General features: G+C 33.0%; 2 protein-coding genes and 1 pseudogene across 3 annotated transcripts; 1 reads left to right on the plus strand and 2 right to left on the minus strand.

Annotated features, from left to right (window-relative positions):
• Window positions 1-132: 132 nt before the first annotated feature.
• Window positions 133-2,044, minus strand: LOC115700113 (uncharacterized; annotated as a pseudogene).
• A 321-nt stretch (window positions 2,045-2,365) lies between these two features.
• LOC133035378 (glutathione S-transferase T3-like) lies at window positions 2,366-3,955 on the plus strand. The gene is made up of 2 exons (XM_061111220.1): window positions 2,366-2,868; window positions 2,957-3,955. The coding sequence occupies exons 1-2, from the start codon at window positions 2,578-2,580 to the stop codon at window positions 3,728-3,730; spliced, it is 1,065 nt and encodes a 354-aa protein (XP_060967203.1). The 5' UTR covers window positions 2,366-2,577; the 3' UTR covers window positions 3,731-3,955.
• Window positions 3,956-13,916: 9,961 nt separating this feature from the next.
• On the minus strand, window positions 13,917-19,641 carry LOC115701195 (probable inactive purple acid phosphatase 27). Of its 2 annotated transcripts, XM_030628917.2 has the most exons (12): window positions 19,225-19,641; window positions 19,040-19,146; window positions 18,851-18,926; window positions 17,035-17,157; window positions 16,805-16,900; window positions 15,901-16,030; window positions 15,706-15,787; window positions 15,488-15,620; window positions 15,117-15,322; window positions 14,891-15,016; window positions 14,493-14,802; window positions 13,917-14,372 (listed from the first exon to the last, which is right to left on the minus strand). In XM_030628917.2, the coding sequence occupies exons 1-12, from the start codon at window positions 19,435-19,437 to the stop codon at window positions 14,067-14,069; spliced, it is 1,908 nt and encodes a 635-aa protein (XP_030484777.2). In that variant the 5' UTR covers window positions 19,438-19,641; the 3' UTR covers window positions 13,917-14,066. The 2 variants fall into 2 exon arrangements, with proteins under 2 accessions (XP_030484777.2, XP_060967205.1); XM_061111222.1 differs by lacking the exons at window positions 16,805-16,900; window positions 17,035-17,157 and having other exon boundaries at window positions 19,225-19,499.
• Window positions 19,642-20,610: the final 969 nt, after the last annotated feature.

Here is a 20,610-nt window from a genome sequence, read left to right on the forward strand (position 1 = left end):
TATTAATTAACAAAAATTACCACAATTGTTATATTTAAATAAACTTACTAATGTGATTAAAGACAATAATACTGTAAAATCGGCGAAATTCGATAAATTAAAATATCATATTGCAATAACATAAATATTACATTACTAGAGAACAAACATTACATTCATGACAAAAAAATTACATTAAATTAAACTTGAAACACACACTTAAAATTAATTAAATTATATTAATTTTGTGAGTTACCATATTCGTCCCACAAGTGTTCGATTAATGCATTTCGAAGCTCAATGTGAGCATCTTTATCTTTAATTTTTCTATGTCTGGCAAGAAATTCTTGAAACCGAGCATTATCATCTTCTACCATCTCAACTTCTGGACTTGGCACTTCGACACGCTCTTCAATTGGTGTATTTAGATCACGTTCATCTTCTATTATCATATTATGCATAATAATACATGAAGTCATTATATCATGTAAAACCGTTTTATTCCAAAGACGTGCGGTCTCAAAGAATAATTGCAAATCTAGATTGCAATACTCCAAATGCACGTTCAACATCTTTTCTACATGCTTCTTGTTTCATTGCAAATAGTTTCTTTTTTGGACCACGTGGATCATGGATAGTTTGAACAAGAGTGGACCATTTTGGATATATACCATCGGCTAAATAATAACCCATATTGTACTCTTTTCCTTTAATAACATAATTAGCGGGTGGAGCAATACCTTCAGCCAGATTAGCAAAAAGATGGGATGCCTCTAACACATTAATGTCATTATTAGATCCTGGTAAGCCAAAATATGCATGCCATATCCAGAGATCATAGTCAGCTACTGCTTCAAGAATAATAGTCGGGGACCCACTACGACCGGCATATTGTCCTCCCCAAGCAGTTGGACAATTTTTCCATTTCCAATGCATACAATCCAAACTTCCCAACATTCCTGGAAAACCTCGACGTTCACCAATGTGGAGTAGTCTTGCAACATCATGAGCGTTGGGTGATCGGAGATAGTGGGCTCCAAACACCTCAACAACAGCACGACAAAATCGCTTCAAGCTTTCTAAAGTTGTAGATTCTCCTATTTTGATGTGTTCATCGGTAGCATCTGCCGGCATACCATATGCTAGCATACGAAATACAGCTGTAACTTTTTGCAAGCCTGATAACCCGAGTTTTCCCATTCTATCCCTTCGCTGGAGAAAGTAATTGTCATGTCTTTGTATAGCATCCAAAATACGAAGGAATAAAGGACGACCCATTCGAAATCTTCGGCGAAACATCAAATCGGTAAATCGAGGATTCTCTGCAAAATAGTCGTTGAAAAGATTACGATCAGCATTTTCCCGGTCACGGTTAATAACTATATGACCAGGAATTGAGCCTCGACGTGAGCTTTGATTTTGTTGGTGTTGAGCGATACAAAAATTATTGTTAGCAGTGATTTGACCTACCACTTGCATTTCTATATCATCATAATATTCATCATCTGAAGAAGACGATGATGATAAATACGATGAACTACCAGGATAAGAATTCATATTTTTTTCAAAGTTAAATTGTATATATTTTTGGTGTGCCTCATATCATGTATCATATCCATATTTTATAGTGTAAACATTCTTATCTTCTGATTCCAAAATTAAAAGATAAGAAATCTAGTGATTTAATCTTGGCCACTGAAATTATTTCACAACGATCTCAACCGTTGCAGTGTGTTGTCACATCACAACCTTATCTTTTGATTCCAAAATTAAAAGATAAAAAATCTAGTGATTTAATCTTGGCCGCTGAAATTATTTGACCACGATCTCAACCGTTGCAGTGTGTTGTCACATCACATCCTTATCTTCTGATTCCAAAATTACAAGACAAAAAATCTCACAGTTTAATCTTGGCCGCTGAAATTATATGACCACGATCTCAACCGTTGCAGTGTGTTGTCACATCACAACCTTATCTTCTGATTCCAAAATTAAAAGATAAGAAATCTAGTGATTTAATCTTGGCCGCTGAAATTATTTGACCACGATCTCAACCGTTGCAGTGTGTTGTCACATCACATTATTATCTTCTGATTCCAAAATTACAAGACAAAAAATCTCACAGTTTAATCTTGGCCGCTGAAATTATTTCACCACGATCTCAACCGTTGCAGTGTGTTGTCACATCACAACCTTATCTTCTGATTCCAAAATTACAAGACAAAAAATCTCAGTTTAATCTTGGCCGCTGAAATTATTTCACCACGATCTCAACCGTTGCAGTGTGTTGTCACATCACAACCTTATCTTCTGATTCCAAAATTAAAAGATAAGAAATCTAGTGATTTAATCTTGGCCGCTGAAATTATTTGACCACGATCTCAACCGTTGCAGTGTGTTGTCACATCACATCCTTATCTTCTGATTCCAAAAGTAAAAGACAAGAAATCTCACAGTTTAATCTTGGCCGCTGATATCATTTCACCACGATCTCAACCGTTGCAATGTATTTTCCTTTCCTATATAATCTCACACTTCTCATTCAATTTGATCACATCTCTTCAACATATTTCCTAAATAGCTATATTTTCTTCAAAAATGTCTTCCATTCGCGGTTCTTCTTACTCAGTAGAGGAAGATGTGCACTTGTGTCATGTCTATGTTGACATTTCTCAAGATCCAATCGTAGGAAGAAACCAATCAGGTAATAATTTTTGGGCAAGAGTTCAATCAGAGTACCACAAAGATGGAAAATTTAGTAATAAACCTCGCCCAGTAAGATCTTTGCAAACTCGAATGTCTACTATTAATAGTGCAGTTGCAAAATTAAGGGGATGTATCAACCAAATTGAAAATAAAAATCCAAGTGGTGCTTCAGCAGAAGACATTGTAAGTGTTTGTTATTATAATTTATTTATTATTACTATCTTATTTTTCAATTTTCATTAACGTTATTACTTAATTTATATTGCAACAGTTAATTCAAGCGAAGATGTTATTAGCCCAAGATAAAAAGTACGATAAAGGCTTTAAATTTGATCATGTGTGGCATATCCTCAAAGGTATTCAAAAGTTTTCAAATGATGAAAACATCAATGCACCACGTAGATTCCAACACGAAGGTCCTAGTTTCACTTCATCGAAATCATCATCTCACAATTTTGAGTCTCCAACATCGGCATGCACTGGTATGAGTTCATTTGATCTAAACATGAATAATGAGGAAATGAATACTTATCCAACAGAAAGACCATGTGGTGTAAAAAAAGCAAAGGAAAAACAATTAGGTAATGATCAATTCAACAAACTAATGGAACAAAATAAAGAACTCATTAAAGTTATTGAAAAGAGTAACAAGGATAGAAATGAACGTCACAGAAGAAAGGCTGACGAAAAATTTTTATTCACGGATTTGAATTCTATATCCGATCCAGAGTTTCATAAGTACATTCAAAGTGAAAAAAGACGAATTTACAAAGAAAGGGCACAAACATCCGAAGTTGGAGAACAAGGAGAAGGATCTCAATATGAGGGATCTCAATATCAGGGATATCCAAATCAGGGATCTCAATATCAGGGATCACAATATGAGGGGTCACAATATCGAGCATCTCAAGATTCGGGACATGGCGTTGAAGATGAAGATCAACGATCTCAAGATCAAGGTGAAAGAGCTGAAAATGACTCACAAGTTTATAGTCCGTATTATGACTATCTTGGCGGATCAAGAAATAATCTTCCACATTATTAAATTGTTGTATCTCATTTTGTCATTGAAGGTTCGTATCTGTGTTATTACTTTTCCGTTTAATGTTTGGTGTGTTGTATTTTAATTTTTAAATGTATGTTTAAGTTTGTAATGTTTTTATTATGTATTATTGAGTGTGCTTTAATTTTATAATGTTCTGTTGTGTAATATAAAATATGTGTACTATTGATTAATAAGAATATGATGTTTTAGTGTGTTTAATTTTAATTTTAATATGTGTTCAATTTTAAAAATTATTTTTATTGTTTAATATAAAAAAATATAATAAATTTTTACTTAAATTATAATTAAAAGAAAAAAATAATTTATGATATTCACATTTAAATTTACACAAAAATAAATATTATAAGGTGCTTTTACAATGTATTCTTCTAAATAAAAGAGTCACGCAACAGAAAGTTTGAATTTTATTTTCGGCATGTTAAATTTTTTTAAATTTTTTAAAATTTTGCAAGATGTTTTAAATAAGGGTAAATACCATTTTGGACCCTCTGTTTTACAAAAGTTACCAATTGGACCCTGTGTTTTGTTAAATGACAAAATGGACCCTGTATTTTTTAAAATAGTACAAATAGGACCTTGAATTGATTTTTTGTCAAAATAAAGTTTAATTATAATCTGATCTAAAAGTGCTATGACAAAACTGTTTACATTTTTTGTATCTGTTCGTATTAAGCATTGTCTTCAAGTTGGTTGTATTAAAAAAAAAGTTGTCAAAAATTAAGCTCAGGGTCCTATTTTTACTATTTTAGAAAATACAGGGTCCATTTTATCATTTAACAAAATACAGGGTCCAATCTGTAACTTTTGCAAAACACAGGGTCCAAAATGGTATTTACCCTTTAAATAACTATAATGTACACGACCATAAAAAAAAAAGACTAAACAAGTCTCCCGAATGCCGAAACAGGTAGGAGTAAATCAGTGCACCACTTTTAAAGAAGTGCTCTATTTTCGGCTTATTAAATTTTTCTAAATTTTTTTAAATTTTACAGGATGTCTTAAATAATTATAATATACACTACTATATAAAAAAAATAGACTAAAAAAGTTTGTCGGGTGCCGAAATAAATAGGAGTAGATTCGTACATCACTTTTAAAAATGTGTATTAAAAAATTTCCCAAAAAATAATTCTTAATTTTACAAATACAATAATATAAATATATATAAATATTAATTAAATTATTAAAAAAACTAAAAAAAAAAAAACATAAATGCCGTGGCTACAGTGCACGACATATAAGCCGTGCACTGTAGACAAATCCTCATTTTGCAGTGATAGATGCTGCCTCCTTGGAGCATTAACTACTCCATTTTTCAATTTTTGCTGCCTCCTTGGAGGTGCTCTAATATTATTAAGTACACCCCAAAAATTATCATTTATTATGGTTTGTCCCTACTTGTTTAAAGTAGTTTTGTCGTATGGTCAATGAGTTTTAATTCCACGACATTTTCACTTTTAACTGATAAATATTTTAAATCTTTTTAAGTCTTTATATTTAATATGGATTGTTTTACTATTGTTCTTTCACATTACTTTTTTACATTATATTGTGTGGTGATATAGTTTTATTTTTGTTATTTTGTAGGTTGTTTTGTGGAGGGCTTATAATTACAGAAAATTTACAAATAAGTTTAATTTTAAATAGGGATATTGGCGGCTTAACACCTGAACTTTACGGTTTGTAACAAATAACTACAAAAACTGAAATTTTGGCGGCATAACTACCACTACAAGAAAATGTTCTATTACCGGCGGAACTATTAGGGGCGGACTAGATCCGCCGGTAATAGTATGGTTTTTTTTAAAATGAAAGTAATAATATTGAAGGAATTGTTTTGTGCGGGAATTTTCCCGATTTTAAATTTCAAATTTATTACCAGCGGACTATTACCGGCGGAAGTTCGCCGCTAATAACATTAAATAATATTTAAATTTATTAGCAGCGGATTATTACCGGCGGAAGTCCGCCGCTAATAACTATTACCAGCGGACCTCCGCCTCTAATAGTTTTTTTATATATATATATCAGTATTCTTATTTGTCTATCTCTCTCTTTGTCTCCCTCCTCCTCTCCTTCTTCATCCCTAATATTTTTGACCACAAACATCCATCTCTCCTTCTTCATCCTCAATATCAAAACTTTTATTCATCTCCCCTTGTTCATCGTCAACTAGCAGCCCACCGTTTCGACCACACAACGACATTTCCACTGCCTTCACCGTTGTCGATATTCCCACCGCCACTGTCGGACTCATCTTCATCATTGTTTAGGTATATATGTATAGTTAAGATTAGTTAAATTTTCTCTGTCTTTTCTTTTATCTCACAATTTTTCTTAATTATTTGCAGCTCATAAGATTGAAAATTACTCCAATATTAAATCTGTAGAAGGTATATGAATATTTGTATATTTATATATATATGTTATCCTAATATGTGTGTGTGTTTCTATATGTGTATATTTTTTTTAATATATTTGCTTTTAAATTTTATCAAAAAAAAAAAAAAGAGGGAACACCAACTGTTTGATAAAAAATTATTTCCATTATGTTCATTCAATTATATATAGATCAATTTATTTCATTGTATACTTTGTAATTTGTATAAAGATTATAGTGTATTCTTAATTTTTTTTTTCTGGCCATTTATTGGTTTGTTAAGAAAAAATTTGAGTTAACTTTATTTAGAGAAGTGTAAATTATTATTGGGGTTTTCTTGTATAGTGTTAAATTTTTATTATTAGTTTCTAATCAATGTTGTCTTTAAAATCATAATGAAATTTCATGATGATGAAATTTAATATTCATATTAAATGTAATTTGACTCTAATTTTACTTTCTCTACAAGTGATTTATTACATGTTAGTCAAGAAGGCATTGCACTTGACTTGAAGAAAAAAAAATTGTATATTTATAGACTTTTGTATATCTCTTGTAATCTTATATTTGTATATAGCAATAGAGAATTTGAGAGATAACTTTCTTATAGAAAACCAAATTCTCCTTATTATTTATTCTGTTATGAAAAAGTTTGAATGTATATATCTTTTATATTGTATACAATTTTTTAAATGTTGGTATACATAAATGTACTTGATGATAAATATTTTATATAATATTAGCTCTTGAGTATTCTTGATAAGTAAAATGGTAAAAAAGTTAAATATATTTAATATTAATTTTATATTTATTATTTTAAAGAAAAAAATTATAAATATTTATATTTAAAAGTATTACCGGCAGATAAATTCGCTGCTAATAATAGTGTGAGTTTAATGATCTGATACTATTATTAGCGGCGGGTGTGTCAGTTCGCCACTAATAATAGTTATTAGCGACCAGGTATTACCAGCGGATTATTACCGGCGGACCCCGCAGTTATTACTCTTTAGCAGCGGAAAATAGGATTATTACCAGCGGAGTGGTCCGCCTTTAATAACCATAATTGTTGTAGTGTATCTAAACTCTGGTTCCGTTTTGCTCTGTACACCTACTTAAATTTTAGAGTAGTAAAGAAATGTGAAAAACTCTGCTCAAAGATTTTGTGAGCCAGAGTACTTGATTTATAGGGAAAGATTTTTACACTTGGCCAATGACCATTGTACAGCTGTTACATTTGAATTGTACAGCAAAGGGAATATCCTAACAATAAAATCTAATCATTACATAGAAAAAGGTCTAACGGTATTTGTGAAATTGATGCAGGACCACAATTGAGAAAGGATTCCCTGCTGCTGGTGCACACGACTTCTTGCTGCTGGTGCACACTGCTGGCGTAGGCACACTGCTGGTGTAGAGATTCACAACTGCCATATTCTTATTTCTTAACACCGTCCCTCAAACTGAAGGGAGATGTTCTCACGCCAAGTTTGTCAACAAGAAATCTGAATCGTGAGTGTGACAGGCCTTTAGTAAGACAATCAGCCACTTGGTCATGAGATGGAATGTAACGAACCTCAAGTTCTTTCTTCAGCACTTTATCACGAACATAATGGACATCGATTTCTATATGTTTTGTGCGTGCATGAAAGACGGGATTAGATGCTAATGCACTGGCACTCAAGTTGTCACACCAGGTTATTGAGGGAAGCAGTAGTGGCACTCCAAGTTCTTGTAGAAGTGATTCAATCCAGGAAATTTCAGATGCAACATGTGCAAGTGCACGATACTCTGACTCAGTACTCGATCTTGAGACGACGGCTTGTTTTTTCAAGGACCAAGATACAAGTGTTTCTCCAAGGTATACACAGTAACCGGCAACTGATCTACGATCATCAGGACACGAGGCCCAATCAGCATCAGAAAAACCACTTATGTTCAGTTTGTTGCAGCAGCTTATATGAAGACCTTGTGTTTTTGTTCCTTGTAAATATCTCAGTACTCTCTTCACACCACTCCAATGTGTGCTTGTAGGGGTTTGTAAGAATTGGCTTAGCTTGTTTACGGCGTAGGCAATATCGGGTCTTGTGTGACAAAGATACTGCAATGCACCTACTGTACTCCTGTAAGCCGTGGGGTTATGCATAGCTTCACCATCATTAACTGACATTGGTTTCCCAGCCGTGATTGGGGTAGGACACGGCTTCAATGTGGTCATGTTGGTTCTCCTCAAGATGTCCTCTATGTATTTTGTTTGTGTAAGATAGAGCCCTGTGTTGTCTCGAAAAACCTCTATGCCGAGAAAATGATGTAATGGACCAAGGTCCTTCAGAGTAAAATGCTTGTTTAGATTGTCAATAAAGCTCTTCATTTTGTTTGAATTATTTCCTGTCACAATGATATCATCCACATATATAAGAACTAAAATGATAATCTGTTCAGACTTGTAGAAAAACAAAGAGGTGTCGGCTTTAGAGTTCTGAAATTGCCAACTTAGCAGGGTCTGTTTGAGTTTATCAAACCAAGCTCGGGGAGCTTGTTTTAAACCGTAAAGTGACTTGTTCAACTTACACACATAGTTTTCCTTCCCTGGTTCCTCAAAGCCTGGTGGTTGCACCATGAAAACATCCTCCTCGAGGACTCCGTTAAGAAAGGCATTATTTATGTCTAACTGTCGAATATCCCAACCTCGTGAAGTAGCAAGAGTTAGCACTATTCGGACAGTAGATGCCTTAATTACAGGGCTAAAAGTTTCACCATAATCAATGCCGGGTCTTTGATGAAACCCCTTAGCAACCAAGCGAGCTTTAAATCGCTGAAAACTACCATCAGCATTCCATTTAATTCGATATACCCACTTATTGCCAACAAGATTTTGTAACAGAGAAGGAGGGACAAGAATCCATGTATTATTGGCTTTTAAAGCAGCTATTTCACTGTCCATAGCTGCAGACCAGCCAGGATGTCAAAATGCTTCTTCAAGATTTTGAGGTTCGGTTAAATCTGGCATTTTAGTGCTGCTGAGAAATGTTTTAGGCTTGAAAATTCCTGATTTGGCTCTAGTAATCATGGGGTGAGAGATGGGCAAAGGTTTGTCTAGTGATGTATATGGTGGTGAGGTATCGGGTTGGTCTTGGTCATGGCCAGAGGCAAAATCAAGTAGCTCATTGGTAGCAGGAAGAGTGTTTTCTTCATGACCTGAACTGTAAGGAGACACAACATTTGGAGAATGATAAGAGTGAGAGGAGTGAGTTGATACCTGGGGAGAACCATGAGCAGAAGGAGAGTCCATATCAGGGAGTGCTGTCGAGTTGGCAGAATGGTGAGAAGATGATGGAGTTGGAGCTGTTTGAGGAGACAAAAAGGGTAAGACAGACCATGTTGAACTGTGAACAACTACAGATTGTGGAGTTTTGTAGTTGTTAAGAAAACCTGTGTGAAAGGGAAATTCTAATTCATTAAAAACAACATTTCTAGAGATGTAAATCCTGCCATTTGAGCTTAAACATTTGTATCCTTTGTGAGAATCACTATATCCCAAATTGACACACTTCAAGGAATGGAATTGAAATTTATGTGACCGGTATGGCCTTATGCAAGGGAAACACGATGAACCAAAGGTTTTTAAGAAGTTGTAATCAGGTTGTTTTCCATATATGACTTCATATGGTGATTTGTTACCAAGTACAGCTGTAGGTAATCTATTAATTAGATACACGGCTGTAGCAAAAGCATCACACCAGTATTTTAAGGGCATTCCCGCTTGAGCCAAGAGGGTAAGAACCATTTCAACAATATGGCGATGCTTTCTCTCAGCTCTCCCATTTTGGGGAGAAGTGTGAGGACAAGGATGATTCAACTCAATGCCTTGAGAGCGAACCAAAGAGACAAAGGGCTGATATTCACCACCACTATCAGACCTTAGACTCTTAATTTTCCTTTCGAATTTATTTTCAACCAAAGCTTTAAAGTGAACAAAGGCATCAAGTGCATCAGACTTGAATTTTAGAGGATACAACCATGTGAAACGGCTGTGATCATCTAAAAAATGAATGTAAAATCTGTGATTAACATTAGAAGAAATGGGAGCCGGACCCCACAAATCAGTGTGTATGAGATCCAAGACAGATTTAGCACGATTTTGAGACAATTTATATGGCAGAGAGTGAGCTTTTCCAAATTGGCAAGCATCACAGAAACTTTGCATTTCATTCTTAGAAAGTTTTACATTAGTTGACTCTAAGACTTGATTTAAAACTCGAGATGATGGATGGCCTAACCTCCTATGCCAAACATCAATTTTGGAAAGGAAAGACTTATCAGATTGTGACTGATCAACATGTTTCTCAGCCACATCTGTTACATTAGACAGAAGACACAAATTAGACACACTACTAGCAGACTTGGATTTGGTGAAACCTAACACATTCGATTGACCTTGTGGTTGAATTAGTTGATATAGCCCATCTCTAAGCACTCCTTGAAGAAGAACCCTCCTTGTTTGCTTGTCCTTCACCAAACAATGATTGGAATAAAACTCATTTAGTATATCATTATCTTGGGTAAGTTTAGAGGCACTAATTAAGTTTTTTGGCAATTTGTGGGACATGTAGCATTTCTTTCAGCAGTAAAACATCACCAGATTTAGTATGTAAATAACCACTACCAACATGAGCAATTTTGAGCTTGTTACCATTGCCCACAGTGACAGAATCCTTACCACCATAGTCTTGTTTTTGGTTCAGATTTGAAGCCTCGGAGGTGATGTGATTGCTTGCACCACTATCCGCAAACCAAGCATCACTGTCCACGATTTCAGGAGTTGCAAGGAACGCATTGTGGTTGTTGTTGTTGCCTGGTTTGTTGTTTCCTTGAGTATTTGGATCAGTTCCCATGAAGTTTTCGTCAAATCTGTTGTAGCAAACAGCCGCGGAGTGCCCGTATTTTCCACAGACTTGGCAAGTGGGTCGTGGTCCACTAGATCTTCCTCGTCCTCTAGTTCTTCCAGTGTTTCCACGATTTCCCGAGAACCTACCACCACCTCCATAGCTTTGATTCTGAGAGTGATAGCCACCACGGCCTCTTCCAGCAGTAGGAGTGTTTCCAGAGTTTCCTTTGGAGGCCATGTTAGCTTGAGGAGGTGTGTGTCCTGCTTTGGTTCCAGTCAAGAGAGTTTGAAGCCTCTCAATCTTGCTATCGAAGCTAAGCAAGATATCTTGCAGCTCTTGCCAAGTTGTACTGGTTCTGGCCTCGATTTGGACAACGATTGACAGATATTCAGCATCTAAACCTGAAAGAACATTAGCAACAAGGTGAGTTTCAGGATATGGATCTCCGGCAAGGGCTAAGACATCTGCCCAGTTCTTCTTTTGTCTGAGGTATTCTCCCATTGGTGTTGATCCCTTCCTGACAGTTTGGATCAAAGTCCTTGTATCATCCATCTTGGACTTAGAGTAGGCTCCATATAAGCTTTCTAGAGCATACCACAGTTCAGCAGCTGAAGTGGATCCCATTACTTCAGTTGCTATGCCTTCGATCATTGAACTGTACAACCATCCCATGAGCAACTGATCGTTGATGATCCAGTTTTCGAACTCAGGGTTTGTCTGAACTTCACTCTTCGTCACTTCTCCTTCTGCAGCCGTCTCGACTGTAATGAACTCAAGGGGACAGGTTTGGTCTTTGACAAGGTGACCATGGAGTCTATGACCTCGGACAATGGTGGAGACCATGGTCTTCCACAGGGTATAGTTGTTTCGATCTAGTTTTAGTGAGAAGGGTTGATTTAGGGTGGTAATGAGAGGTTGGTTGACTCGAGAGGCAGAGGCATCCGTGTTTGTGCCGTATACTGCAGAAGCATTTCCTGTGCTTGCAGCAGGAGCAGGGGAGTTGTTTCCAGTAGGGTTTTCAGGTGTAGCCATGGCGAGGGCCTTGTAGCTCTGATACCAACTTAAATTTTAGAGTAGTAAAGAAATGTGAAAAACGCTGCTCAAAGATTTTGTGAGCCAGAGTACTTGATTTATAGGGAAAGATTTTTACACTTGGCCAATGACCATTGTACAGCTGTTACATTTGAATTGTACAGCAAAGGGAATATCCTAACAATAAAATCTAATCATTACATAGAAAAAGGTCTAACGGTATTTGTGAAATTGATGCAGGACCACAATTGAGAAAGGATTCCCTGCTGCTGGTGCACACGACTTCTTGCTGCTGGTGCACACTGCTGGTGTAGGCACACTGCTGGTGTAGAGATTCACAACTGCCATATTCTTATTTCTTAACACACCTCCGTCCAAAAATCACAGTTAAGTGTCACGGTGGACTGTTCACGTGTACACACTTGTACACGTGGTAAATTTTTAATGGTCCACATAATATTAATTTTAAAAAATAATTATAAATATTTAAAAGAATTAAAAGAAAAATTAATTTCATACCAATGTTGTTAAGATCCAAAATTACTCAATTAAAGTCATCTAAGTGTTTCATCAATTATTTTGTATCATCCATCCTCAAAGTATACAACTTTTTCTTGAGATACAATTTATTAGCCAATGATTTCTTAAAATAAATCGATGCTGACTTTTTTCATAAGCCTAGAGTTAAATCTTGATCTGAAACCTCTCTGAGAATGTTGAGTTTAGAGAGAAAGAGAGAACGAGAGAGAAGAAAGATATTCTTTATTATTGAATGAATTACTTTACATCAGAACAGAAAAAAACTTATATACAGTAAGAAGAACAAAGCAATTAGTTACAGAATTGGTTAAACTGACTACTAGCAAAACAGAAAACTAACCAACTAATTAACAGAAAGTAACTAACTATTAACTGATGCTAAATGCTATCATTAACAGAGAACATCATCACCAAGGCTCAACAATATGGCATTGTGAGCTTTCAATTTTGTTTCTTTCTTCATCTTTTCATTCGTTAATTTTTCCATGAGCTCTTCATCAATGGCTATGGCAATTACTTGATGAACCAGAAGAGCTTTCATCTTGATTCTCCATAGGCTAAAGTCATTAGTCCTTATGAATTTATGCACCTCGAACTTTGCCGATGTACTGTTTGATTGGAGTTCTTAAAAACTTCAAATTGTTCTTGAAATCTTGGAGCCCTCTCAACCTTGCTTTGATACCATTTTTTTTGTGATTTTTAATCACCTCAATTCAAGAACAACACATTTAGAACTCGAGAAACAAGATCAAAAATGAACAAGACTTAATCAACAAAGTATATCGATCCACACATAATGAGAATAGGCAAGAATTTAATAACAAACTAGAAACACAATACACAAGGGAGGATAAGAATCTATCTGACTTTATTAATCAATAAGTGAGCTTATGTACATTACTGAAACATAAAAGTAAAACTAAAATAATTTATTTATATAAAAATCTCACATGAGGACTTGGTGATCAGACACACACTAATCATTTATGACCCTAAAACACTCTCAAAACCTTTTGATTTGCTCAGTTGGGGAATGGGAAATGAGTCACCCCTTATATAGCTTTTAAACAGCTCACTTAATTACAAAAGGTAACTGGTGACTAGTAACTAAACATAACAGTGAATGAATTGACTAGTTTTTCTTGTAGGAGATTTGTCTTGTGTCTCGAAGAGACTGAGGAGATGATCATAGTTCTTTGATTTGAATAATTTATAGTGTGTTGTGCATTATTTAATGTTGATTAAAAAGAAAAAAATTGCTAGCCAATGACAGTAACAAACATATGATTCAAGACAAAGCTTAAAAGGTAGAGAAATCTCAAAATAGATAAACAAATGATAATATTATTAGTCAATCCAATATCCTTGACAAAAGTCTTAATACAAAGTTGAAGTTTCAACCATTATACTCCTCTCTTTGTCCTTATTATCATGATAAATATAGGTTATATATGATCACAAATTAGATAGAATTCTAATTTGCCAAAGTGGTTGGTTCACAACTGTCGTGGACACAAGCTAAAACATCCTTGTACTCTCTGTAAACAGTAAAAGAGTCATATACCTCACCATCACGACTTTTCTTGTATTCAAAGAGCAGTGATGAGTGATTAAAGGCAGTAAGCTTAACAAATCCCCAATCATAATCTCTGTAGACACTCCACACAGGAGACAAGCTACTAAACTTAGCCAAACTTTTTCCTCCTCCTCCAGTAACCACATGAATTGTTCCATTTACAACACCACTGAAATGTGATTTTTCATCGTTCACACATTGGTTCTGCAAAAAAATTCACACACAAACATACCAAGATTATCATTTATTTTTGCCCAATTAGAATGGACTTTAGGTACCCTTAAATAATGTGTTAAATACATATAGATCAATGGCTATATATACCTGGTAAATGGGGCATATTCTTTCATAGTTGTGAACATGACCAAAGAAAGCTATGTCCACCTTGTATTTTTGCCAAAGCTTTTGGAGGTCTTCTCTTCCTTCAGGCTCTGAAAATGAGCCCTCTTGGCCATACCAATAGTTAGAGGAATAGCCAAGTACACGATGAGCTATGAAGATCAACCAAGGTTGTTTTCTTCTATCTGCTGATGCAAGGCATTTCTCAATCCATGCATACTGTTCTGATCCAGCTCTCCAATCATGCTCACTGTCTGCTACACAAAATTTAAACATCCCATAATCCGCCGAGTACCTGTCCATATATATAGGATAATATTTTATCATCACTTCTTAAATTCCATAAATCTATTAAAGGAGTTCTGATATCAACAATAGTTTACCAAAATTTGGCTCTGTTATCAGCTGGAACATAGTAGAGAGTCTCAGCCGGCACACCACATTCACCACCTGAATCAGTAGTATCCCAAAACGACCCTGAATTTGGCCAATCACGTTCATGATTGCCACTGCACAATTACAAATTTTATATGTACAAATTACATCACTAACCAACCATAAATAGAAATCATGAACATGTAATTGAACCTATATATGTATGTGTATAACCTTGCAACCATATAAGGCACAGCTGAAGCAATGGGTGAAACTTGTGCTATGAATTGGTCCCATTCAGAAAGGTATCCATCAGCATATGCCATATCACCAATATGGAAAAGTATGTCATAGTTTTTGAGGTCTTTTATGAGTTGATCTGTGGTGTTAAGTGAGCCTGGTTGGGAATTTGCATACTCATTCGACCCATCTCTTTCTGCCTAAAATAAACATATAGGGACATCATTCATATAGCTAGCTTCTTACACCCTTTAGATTCATTTTTTATAAGAAAATACTGAGGAACTCCTAGTCTCTATATTTTATGATATAATAAGTGTATCGTCAAATACTTTGCTTGATGAAAAAATACTCAAATTACTTACTTTTCCCATGTCACCCATTATAATAACTCGTTGTAAAGAGTCTTGTCCAGGATATGGTGAGGATTTGAAAGAGTAAGATTTGCTCCATACATATGAACCATTCACTAAACGATGACCCATTCTATAACTGTACCTGTAAAATTATTCATACAAAATGTAATTAAATAAATAAACAAAGTAATTATAAGAGGTGTACAAATATAATAAAGATTAATTACTGAGAATTTGGCCACAAGTCTTTGAGAAAACTTGTATGTATGAAACCAGGATGATGCCAACCAACTGTTCTTGCAGGTGCACCTTTAGGTGAAAAAAAGATCAAATTAATGTTGTATAGTTTAGTTTTATAATAATTAAATGTATATATAATGTATAGTTTTATAATAAGTGATGAGAAAATATATATGTTATACCACACATGCTGTTTCGATCATATGTTAAAGTTCCAGCAGGTGATCGTTGTTGGGTTTCTCCTTTAAGACCCCATTCAACAAATGGAACTGCTTCATCTATGTTATAACCACTTGTCCATGTCACTGTCATCTGCATACATATATATATTTAATCATCTCAATACATAATTAATTCATTCTTCATATATAGATATGATAATATTTATACATATAATTAAGTCACCAGCACTCTCAATTACATTATTTATCATATAGATTCTTTTAAGCTACATTTAAAAGTTGGATTATGATTTGAAAAAACAATATATAAGAAAATAGTGTGGAGAATAATAATAATAAAAAAATATCAATTTTTTATGTTTGCTATGAATTTTTTGTAGAATCAAGTGTTTTGCTACACAATTTTTCTTTTTATATCAAGCATAATTTTTTCATTTTCATTTTTTCTCCCACATTTTCGTTACTTTTTTCTTTCTCACAAAAATTCAACTTCTATATGATTAATATAATTTACAAATATTATATATTATTAATTTTTTTTATATCTTTTTTCATTTAGTTATTCTGAAAATAAATTCTAAATGAATACTATCTATGAATAGTGTTATTAAGAAAATTTTAAACTTCTACACACGCTTAGTTTTATTATCAAATTAAAAAAAAAAATCTTATTTTTATATTGTTCCATTGATTAAGAGATAAAAAATTTTGAAATTGAGTTAGATATTTTTGATAATAAGTAAAAATATTTTTTTTAAAGGAAAATATAATATACTAACATCTTTGATCAATAAAATATTTAGTTATAAAAACATGTACAAATAAAACAAATATCTTACAACAAATATATAAAGAACCAGCTAGTTAATATATATCTATTCTATATAAATATAAATATACTCACTATATCCCAAGACTTTCCTATGGCAAGACGTGGATAGAGTGGTGCTTTTGGATTAGCAAATACTGATAACACATCAGATATCGACACCAATTTGGGCTGCATTAATGAAATTATTATTTTTATTATAAATAATTGGTATGATATATAAATATGATATCTAAACAATAATATATTAATATTAAATAAATTAATTAATTATTAAGATGATGATGAGAGAGGAGAGTACTTACAGCTGAGAAGCCTCCAGAAAATAATGCAAAAGAAAAATCTGATCTCATATTAATCAACAAGAACTTCAATTTCGCTTCCCCACTCTTCACATAATTTTTACTCGAATGATTTGCGTATTGAAACTATTCACACAAAAACAAAAATAATAAACAAATAACATTAAAGAAATTTTACCAAAAGTACTTACACTTGTATTTTTACTAATTTTTTTAGTTCTGTTTTATATTTTCAAGGATTTTTTTTACAGATTTTTTATTTATACTTTTACACAAAATAATGTTTTCATATGTTGCAATTTTTTTTTTAATAATGAAAAATATTTATTTTGCTGGTGAAATATTTATAAATAATGTTATTTATGTAAATAAAAATAAAAAATATGTGAGGATATAAATAAAAAAATATACATAGAATTAAAATAAAAAAATTTAAATTTTATAGGAACAAAAATGCTAAAAATCCATTTTATGGGAGAAAAACTAAAATTATTTTAAATTATTTTATACAAAATGTAATTTTATGGGGCCAATTTATGCTCAGCGCGCCACGGGCAACAAAAAATAATGTTGTTTTAAAAACAATATGAAAATAACCTTTTGTATTTTTATAAAACAAAAAGTAAAAAAATCTGAGTAAATTCACATTTTTGTAAAGTTTTTATTATTTTTAAGTAATTATAAAAATATACATAAAATAAATATACATGATTAATTTTCTATTATATCTATTCTATATAAAGTGTGCCTATATAACTGAATTCTTGGTTTATGAGAAATTCATGGGTAACTTTTTTTTAAAATAATAATCTATTCAAAAATAATAATTTTTTTTATTAAGATGTATTTTAATATTAATTTTTAAATAAATTAATATTACTTTTAAATTTTAATCGGGTTTATGAGAAATTTATGGGTAACTTTTTTTTTTTAAATAATTTTCTATTCAAAAATAATAATTTTTTTTATGAAGATGTATTTTAATATTAATTTTTAAATAAATTAATATTACTTTTAAATTTTAATCGTATAAACCTAACCGGAAACACAATCTCTGAAAATTCTCAATAAAATAACTAACCCCAAGAAGATGAGCAACCAATCGTGATTATTTAGGATAATCATTTATAATTTCTTTTTCTAAATCTCAAACCCTCAAACTCTATATTGCTATTGAATTATTGCCTCATCTATTCTCTTTGATCTTTCAGCTTCTATGCTGTGATTCATGGCCTCTCTGTTGCGATTCCTCACTTTTTGTTGATTTGGGTGTAATATTCAGTGTTCTATTAGTGAGTTATCCTTTGTTGCTCAAGTAATTATTTATTTGAGTAAGTCTTCTATTCCCTTGCTATATTGCTTTACTTTTAAACAGCTTTGGGATATGCGAAATATAATGTCATCCGTTAGAGAGTTTGTTGGGCACACCAAAAGTAACAAGATATCATTTTCAATTTATAATCCTTGAATTTTTGATGATGCTCATTTTGAAAGGCTAGGTGTAATTGTAATGTCGGAGTAGCTAGATTTTTTCCAGAAGATAAAACTCACATCAGCACCGCCATTGCTGGCACCCATTCTAACGAATACTATTCTTCTAAGCTCATATCTAACACACAATCCTATGAGATTAACATAAAGTTGGATTGAACCAAGATGAGATAAACATTTTTAAGTGTATTACCTTTTAATATAATTGAAAATATATGCCTAGCATAAAATTTAGTATACGTGCCTCGCACGTAATTTTTTACTAGTATGTATATGTATATACATAATATAGCTAGCTTGATTTATTACGTAGAAAATTAATTATAACCTTTATTGGGGCAGAGCATATGTATGGCGATTCTAGCTCTTTGTCCTCTGGTCCTTTTGGTGGGCAACTCGATGAGCTGCATATTATTTAATTTATTTATTTAATTTTAAGTGCACATATATGTATATAAACATTTTTATTAATAATAATAATAATAATAGCAATTTAGTAGAGTAGTATTGTACTGACTCGAATTTTCCTGGAGAAAACACACCAACCCAGTCATCATTGGAGGGTTTGGAGTTTTTAACAGTCACAGTAACCCATTCTGCTTCTAGTTCAGCTTCCACACGTCCCTGTATAATTTACCAAAATTACATAAATATTAATGAATAATGAGACAAAATGTTATTACTTAAATATATAATAATTACCTTTTGATAAAGATGAAGAGGTTGAGCAGATATAGTGGCAGTGCCCTGTAAATCAAGCTGAGTTTTAAGAATGTTAATCTTGGATAGTGGTTGATCTTCGTATGGTATTACAATATGACCCCAAACTGATGAAGATAATGATAATAATGTCACCATTATTATTAGTATAATTCTCTTCATATTACCCAACTTATTAATTATTATTAACCCCATTACTTATATTTTATACTCACACTATTGACACTACCACACACCAAAATCTTCTACGTTGTATTATTTTGTAAAGCTAGAGATACCAATGCCAATTTATATCAAAAACCATATGCTTTATACGTATACAAGTTTCAAAACTCTCTACCGACACCTCTTATTAATTTAATATTATATTATATACATTATTTATTGTCCAGTTAGGTTAAAATATATAATAGATCTTTTGTATCTATATATACAAAAATAAAAAAAAGTAACATTGTGTTGATCATTGCGTTCCATTTCAAAACCAATTAGTAATAAGTGGAGTAGCTCATATTTTTATATATGACTCAATTATGTACCATCTATTCCATGTGGGACAATATCCACAATATAATAAACTAAAAATGTAGCAAAGCCAAATATATACAAAATATATATAAAAATGTAATGTATGAAATACAATGAATATCGTAATGCATGAAAAACAAATTTACTGAATTAAAATTTGGGTTGAGTCGTGGATTAGGTTGCTCTCTTTATGACGTTCGCGACACTGCCTAAAATTGTACAAGCAGACTATCAGTCTCGTCGTCTTCAAGATAAAACAACCCAATCGAACCACTATATCGGAGCTCTATTGCACGATAGAGAACCATCGAAATACCACATCCAATAATCAAACTACTGCTCGGAACACATTTGTAATATAATCGTATATAACTGTATATATTTTTCTGTCAGAAAATTATGTATTTCTCTTATTGGTTCTGATGCATTATATAGGAAATGCACAGTAGGCAGTAACGGAAAGAAAGATATCTTTGATCATGAGACGAGGGATCGTGCACGATGTTGAAAATCAAGACGAGAAAACGTCTCTATTTACTAATTAATTAAACATGTTTAAAAACTATTTTAATTAATTAAATAAAAATAATAATTTATTAAATAAAATTTTCTCCAAAAAAATAAAGTGACACCACACCTGCCCGCCAGCTTAGCTTAACACGGTCGGACGAACGGCAACGGTGCGTGCGTGTATAGTGGTCCGATGTGTGAGTCCTCACCCATGCGCACAAAATTGGGTACCTCTTGGGAGTCAACCTATTCCAAATTTGCACATTATATACACTTCTAATGAAGTGTTCCTATCCCATGTGGGACTCAACTCACACACTTCACTTCTCA

Source organism: Cannabis sativa, chromosome 3 (assembly GCF_029168945.1).
Source record: "Cannabis sativa cultivar Pink pepper isolate KNU-18-1 chromosome 3, ASM2916894v1, whole genome shotgun sequence".
Classification (NCBI taxonomy): domain Eukaryota; kingdom Viridiplantae; phylum Streptophyta; class Magnoliopsida; order Rosales; family Cannabaceae; genus Cannabis; species Cannabis sativa.